This window comes from Rhinopithecus bieti, unplaced genomic scaffold, assembly GCF_001698545.2.
Source record: "Rhinopithecus bieti isolate Rb0 unplaced genomic scaffold, ASM169854v2 scaffold_7888, whole genome shotgun sequence".
Classification (NCBI taxonomy): Eukaryota; Metazoa; Chordata; class Mammalia; order Primates; family Cercopithecidae; genus Rhinopithecus; species Rhinopithecus bieti.
This window is the reverse complement of record NW_016805944.1, coordinates 1,052,958-1,059,913: the sequence shown is the minus strand read 5'-3', so window position 1 is coordinate 1,059,913 and position 6,956 is coordinate 1,052,958. Positions and strand designations below refer to the sequence as shown.

The following is a 6,956-nucleotide window of genomic DNA, read 5'->3' as shown; positions in this document are numbered from 1 at the left end:
TAAATGCCCAGAGCCCTGGGGGAAAGGGGGAAAGAATTTAGGATGAGGGTGGAGGTGCAGGGAGGAGGGAGAGGGAAGGGGATGGGTTAAGAAGGAGTGTGTGATGTCAAGCAAAAAAGACAACATTAGACACAGATGCTGAGATGGCGTTTATCGCGGCAAAAAAAGGTGAAGTCGCCGAGGGGAAGGGGTGGGGAAAGGGGGTGTGGTGGGGTCTGGGGTGGGGGCCATGGAAGCTAATACATGGTGCACTAGGTCACACAACGGACACTGGGGGTGGGTGAGTGGGTGGGGAGGGCGTGGCCCAGGCATGGCAATGTGGGGAGTGGGAGGAGACGGCAGTGCGCNTAAATGCCCAGAGCCCTGGGGGAAAGGGGGAAAGAATTTAGGATGAGGGTGGAGGTGCAGGGAGGAGGGAGAGGGAAGGGGATGGGTTAAGAAGGAGTGTGTGATGTCAAGCAAAAAAGACAACATTAGACACAGATGCTGAGATGGCGTTTATCGCGGCAAAAAAAGGTGAAGTCGCCGAGGGGGAAGGGGTGGGGAAAGGGGGTGTGGTGGGGTCTGGGGTGGGGGCCATGGAAGCTAATACATGGTGCACTAGGTCACACAACGGACACTGGGGGTGGGTGAGTGGGTGGGGAGGGCGTGGCCCAGGCATGGCAATGTGGGGAGTGGGAGGAGACGGCAGTGCGCCCCAGCCAGGAGCTTCTGGAGGTGGTGGGGAGGAGGCGGGCGGCGTCTCTGGTCGCAGAGGATGGAAGGAATCAGTTAGAGGGGGTTGAATGGAGGCACTGGAGGCATGGCCACATTCCAAGAAATGGAATGAAGGAGTGGGACAGCAGGCAGGGGGCCAGCCTGGGGCCTGGGCCTTTTAATCTAAGGACTGGGGAGAACCAAGGGGACCTCAGAGGTCCTCCAGTCCTCTCCATCTTCCAAGAGGGAGAACAAGCCTGGAGAGGAGGCTACCTTAAGGTCCTAAGAAGGATTTAGCAATCGGTTCTCCAAAGATGGCCCTACAGCCTCCCTTGCCCCCCATTCTTCTCCTACCCTGTCTCCAACAGAGAAGGGGGAAGAGAGGTTCTGGCTTCTCTGACTCCACCGTTATCTCACGGAGGCTCCTCAGGGAAATTGGAGGATGAATCCATTTCACAGAAGGGGAAAACGGAGGCATCCTGCCAGACTACACCTTTCCACACCTCTCCCACCTCCCTGTCGGGGAATTTATGCACCCCATCCCTCTAGAGTAATACTGATAGCTTGAAATCCTTAGCGATGGGGGCAGGTGAGAGGACACACCTTAAGATTCTCCCAATCGACCCGGGATGTGGGCCATGCCTCCAGTGGCCTGAGATGCCAACATAAAGAAAAAAAAAATGACTCCCCACGTCCCCTGGCTCAAACCCAGTACAAAAGTGACTATTTACAATGAAGGCGTGGGGAGTGTGTGGGGGGCACAGGAAGGAGGGGGTCAGAGTGAGCACTCCATTTGAGGGAGGCCACGCCCCTGGACCCGCCTTTTAAAGGGACAAAGCCAAACAGCATAGATATTTATAGAGGATCTCAATCCCCAGGGTGGGGCAGACCTAGGGGTGAGGGATGGGGGTGGGGCATGGGATGGGGTGCGGGTGGGGAGGCATGGGTGGTGGGAGGAAATGGAGGAAAGGTAGCAACTGCCCCTAGCCTCCCCCCTCCCCGCTGCCGGACACACAGTTTTCCGTGGGATGAACACAGAAAGGGTTAATCAAAAAGAGTTCGATGAGCGAGTCTGACGGTCGAGTGGGGCGGGCTGGAGCAATGAGGCCGCAGGTCCCGGTGGCCGGTGGTGATGGAGTCACTTAGAAGATGAGAGGTTGGTGGTTTTGGGGGGAAAGGTGGGGTAGGGAAAGGGGTGGGGGAGGGGGGTTTAGGCAGTCCCCCCCAGTTATCTCTGGGAGACAAGTGTCCTGGACTGGTTGAGAAGGGATTAAAAACCAGCAGCCTTCACCACCATGAGCCCGCAGATTCTTTTCCCATTTCCCTCCCTGCCACCCAGCAATCTCCAATGCAACTTGAAGGGGACACTAAGACGGACCATACACACCAGCAGCAGCACCCAGAGAGAAGCCCTCTCCAACCACAGCATGGAGACAGCTGACCACAGTGCAAAGGGATCACGATAGCAGGGCTGGGTGTTGTCACCCCAGCAAACCAGCGTCCCTGGCCCACCTGTGCCCCAACTTGGGTATCGCGATCCTGTTCTCCCCATCATGACATCCAGTCCAGGCTTTCAAGACAGCCAGTCCGAGTTCCAGACGGCGGGGGCAGGTGCCGTCGAAGGCCTGGCTGGCTGTCCCGACAGGCGTGCACTCAGTCAGCAGCCTGGACGCCCCAACTGCCATCCTCATCGCCACTCTTGTTAATACTTTTGCCACTGCACAGTCTATCACAGCCTCTAATCCCGGTCCTGAAACAGCAATCATCCATTCGGGGGGACTCCTCTCATTTTCCAAACAATTGGCCACCAATCAAAACCAAGTAAGAAGAAGGATGTGGGATGGAGGAACAGGAAGGAGAAACAGAACGAGGGAATATTGAAGGATTTGGTGGTCCAGAGGAGAGAGGAAATACACCTTGGAGATAAGCGGCACCCTGCTTTTCCAAGTAGAGGTCCCCAACCATCTATAGGTCGGCTTTTATCAAGATCCACTTGGGATACCCATAATTCCCACCTACAAGTCCAGGGTAGGTGTTAGGGCTGATAGAAATGGCAAAGCCATTGCCTTCTGATCACCACCCCTAATAATTATTGCAGTGAAGCCTCCTTGCCCATGTAGAGATGGCTGGGACAGGGCAGAAGAAGTTGGCTGGGCAGGTTGGCTCAGAGCCCCCTGAGATGGGGGATGACGGAGGTTAATTTGGCACACTGAACCCCCTCTTCTCATAGGTGCTTTGAGGTCTTTCTCTTGAATCCAGTTGGTACTGCCCCTTGGGCTAGTAGAGGAGGAGTTGAGCTTGTCTCCTTCTCCCCGGTTTCCATAGATTTGCCAGGAAGTTGGCAAGTGGGATTCTCCTTGGCTGGTGGAATTTGGGGGGATCCAAAAGGATAGGGGTAAGCTGAAAAGGAGAGCTTTTTTCTGTCTTTTTTTTTTTCTTACAAAGATTCTAAGAAAAACTCAGGGCGGGAGGGCTTTGGAAGGGGGACCCAATTTAGCTCCAGGTCCACACTTTTTCAATGCCTCTTAGGGACCTCCTCAAAGAGAAATGGTCCAATTTCCTCCCCTCTATCCAAGGTCCTCTCCCCACAGAGCGGCTCAGTTCCAAGGAAGTTTGGCACTTTTTTTTTTTGTTTTTTTTTTAAATGGGGAAATTGGGGAGAGAGAGTTGAGACATTTGAGGAGAGGAGGAAGACAGACAGAGACTAAGATAGAGACAGGACAGAAAACAATGGGAACCACACAGAAGAAAAAAAAAAGAAAGTCATAGGGAGCCAGACAAAGAAAGGGGGGAAGACACTTGGAAAAAGTATGGGAAGCTAGAGGGCAAATGAGAAGGACTCAGGAGACAATTCAATGCAGCAAACACTTATTAAGCACCTACTTGGTGCTGAAGAGAAAGGTGCAAGGAGGCCACTCAGAGACTCTGAGATCGGATTGGCTAATAGGGAGACAGGGAAAAAAAAAAAGAGGCGATGGGTTTTTCAATAATCCCCATCCCTGGCCCCACAGCTGTGTCCCCTCTGGACAAACTGCAGCACAAAAGATTGAGGTCAGATTGCAGAAGAGACTTTCAAGAGATGGCAAAGATGGTAGAGTGAGTTTCCCAGGGTAAGATGGGGAAAGGTGTGTGGCTCTCCACTCACCAACATGGTGAGCGAACTAGCTCACTGAGCTAGCAAACTATACCTTTCAGATCGCCCTGGCTGGCTGGGTAAGGGGTCCCCAAGAAATACGAATAGGGAGGGGTTGTTACACAGACACTCCAAGCAAGCACTTTTCAGGAGGCCCAGCCTCCAGAGATGTGTCTGTGTGAGAGGAGTCCTGGACCCGGCTGATTGGGACCCAGACTCCAGCGAATGGGTTTGTAGAAAGTGGCTGCCAAGCAGAGGATGCAAATGATATGCAAATGAGCCCGTTCAGATCCCACCTCCCCACTCCCAGACCTTACTTCACCTCTCCGTGGCTCCTTCCCCTCCTCATAGGGGCCTGGGGGGCTGTAGAGGGATATTCCAGCTAGATACTGTAATACTCGCGTGCGGGTAGAGATACTGTGAAATACTGTAAGGTCTTTTGAGAGGTGGAGGGGAGCAATGCCACCCCCACCTCTAACCCCAAGAGTCCCCAATGGTAGTAGAAGATATGTACAAAGTTACATCAAGAATTGTTTTGGCACTCAGATCTCCATCTGGGTTCAGTCTGGAGATTAGGGGTGGGGCAACAACAGTGGGAAGTGGGGGATGGGGAGGGGGACGTGGGGCCTGCCCCCCACCCTGGAGATGACAAGGGCATGGAAAAAGTCACCCCAGTGCCCAAGTTACAGTCACCCCATCCCATTGGGTGGAAGGGCCGGGGTGGGAAATTCAGTGCAAGGTACCTCGAAGGCTATTGCTTTCTAGGGATTTTCACATTTTGATTTGGGGGTGGCTCTCTAGCAAGGGAGAGGGATCTCCTAGGCTTTAGGGGCAGGAATTGTCTCTGTGGCTTTTCTTCCCTCCTTTTTTAGGAGAGAGACAAGGAGGCTGGATTTCCCCCAAAGCCATAGAGAGGAGAAGGGTCTGGAAGACCTAGGAGGGGACAAATGGGGAGAGGGTGGGCATGGGGCGCCCCTCCCCCAGAGATGCTGATGATGGAACCAGGGCACTGGGCGTCCTGCTTTGGGTTGGAGAAAGTGGAGGTGGTCTCCAAGGAGGAGGGGGAGATGGGTGGGGGTAGACGGAGGTCTTAGCTATCCTAGTCTATAGGGTTGTCAGGCCCTGAAATCTCAGTCTGCCAACAGGTCCTCAGAGCTGACCACAGCCATAGCACTCAGGGAGCCACTCCCAAACCAACTCTCAAGGCCGCCTGGCTTGTCAGACTCCATCAGAACATTCTAGTTCTCCAGAGCCCCTGGTGAGCACACCAAAACATTCTGATCCATCAGACATCACCAAAGTATGCCAGCTTGCTGGAAGCCACCAAACCAATCTAACCTATCAGACCACACAAAGCATTCTGGTCCAAGGGACCCTTCCATGGCTCACTGAACTCTACACCGGGCCACACTGGCCTGACAGAGCCACCACACATTTGGCTCACCCGATTCAACGAAACAAAGCCACGCAGACACAGGCATGCACACAAAAGGCAGGGGTGGGAAGGGAGGTCTTTAACAGTAGTTTGCACTAGGTCCATCTCCCACCCCTCCCTCCAGGGCGAGTTCGCAGACTTGACGTGTTTGAATGGAGATGACCCTGACAATATTGGGTTTTTTTCCCTTAGAGTTCTCCAGATTGGATCCAAGTCCCGTGCCTTATTCTCTTCCTAGGAAGACCCCCAGGCCAACACCCACCAAAGAAGGGTGTGGAGGGAGAAGGCAGGTCAGAGACTGGTCACTGTCCAATACAGGAATTACATGCTTCAGTCTAATGACATCACAGGAAGTGACCTCTAGGCACCACCAGAAGTACATCTTCCCATGATATCACCGAAGTGACCTTCAAGGAAGAACTCATTGAGACATCACAGGAAGTACCTGCTCTCTTACGTTCACAGGAAGTAACCTCTGGGGAACTGCTTCCTGTGACATCATAAGAAGCGCCCAGAAGCACCCCAGAAAGTACTCAGTGACATCACAACAGAGACCCTCATTGCCATTACTCTAAACCATCACAGATACCACACCAAGTTGATCCAGCCTCTTGCGAGTCTTGCCCACAGGACTGGCCCATTCCCAGAGCTGGCATCCTTCCCAGCAGCACCGTCCCTGCCCCCCACACAACCTGACAACAAAAGAGTGAACATTCCCACCTAGAGGGACAGCTCCAGTGGGAGGAGAGTAGCTGAGAAGATCTGGGAACTCTGGGGTCCCTGCTCCAAATGCCCCATTTCAGCTCAGACGCCTCTGCTACCTCTACTCCCATGACTTCCCTCAGATCTAGAACTGAAAGCAGAGAGGTGGGGTATTGTGTTTTGGGGAGGCCCCTCATTCTGGATGACCCAGAGGCTCCCTCCCCTCCTCCCATATGGAAACAAAAACTTATAAAGGGGGAAAAATCCTTACCAAAAAAAAAAAAAAAAAAAAAAAAAAAAGGAGGGAAAGAAAGAGAAAATAACGCTTTGTTTTCTATTAAAATCAACAAAATGCAATATATACAGATATCACACAGACCTGGGCCCTGGGACAGGAAGGGTCAGGCCCAGCCAAGCACAGGGAGGGAGGAAAGAGGGGTCAGTTCTGGGCTGGGGAGGGGGCTTCTGAGCCCCCTTCCCAACCTTCACTCAATCCTGCCTATGACTACCAGAAGGGGAGGGTGCAGTCGGGCCTACCCCAGCCCCATCCCAAGAGGAGCAGGACTACACCAAGCTGAGGTCAGGAGTTGGGGGGAGGAGGAGAGGGAGGAGGAGGAGATGGGAGGAGAGAGAAGGGTGGGAGCACACACCACAGGCCTCATCCCACTTTCTGGGGGTTTGAGGCCCTCACTCCCTGCTCGTAGGTGACCCGCTGACTGATGAGGTATTGAGCGGCTTGCGTGGCCGCGGGGCTGCCCGTGATGGTGACCCGCCGGTTCCGCGTGCCTGGCAGGAACTCGCCCTTCTTGGAGATCTGGATGCGAGCGCCCGTGAGCTCCTGGTACTCCACCAACGTCTTGCCCCCCTTCCCCAGGATGGCTCCCACCAGGTTCTCAGGCACCGCAATCTCCACCAGCTCCTTGGCACTCTCAGCCGCCAGCTTCTCCGCTGTCAGGAAGCCCCCGGCCGCCCCGGCCGCGGCTGCAGCGG

The 6,956-nt window shown here is 54.1% G+C and overlaps 1 protein-coding gene across 1 annotated transcript in view; it reads right to left on the bottom strand.

Moving 5' to 3' along the window:
• Positions 1–6,277: 6,277 nt before the first annotated feature.
• Positions 6,278–6,956, bottom strand: part of NOVA2 (NOVA alternative splicing regulator 2) — a 39,738-nt gene continuing 39,059 nt past the window's right edge. The window contains exon 4 of the mRNA XM_017874269.1: positions 6,278–6,955. Coding sequence (XP_017729758.1) covers positions 6,625–6,955 — 331 coding nt within the window. The 3' untranslated portion in view covers positions 6,278–6,624. The remainder of the gene's footprint in view (position 6,956) is intronic.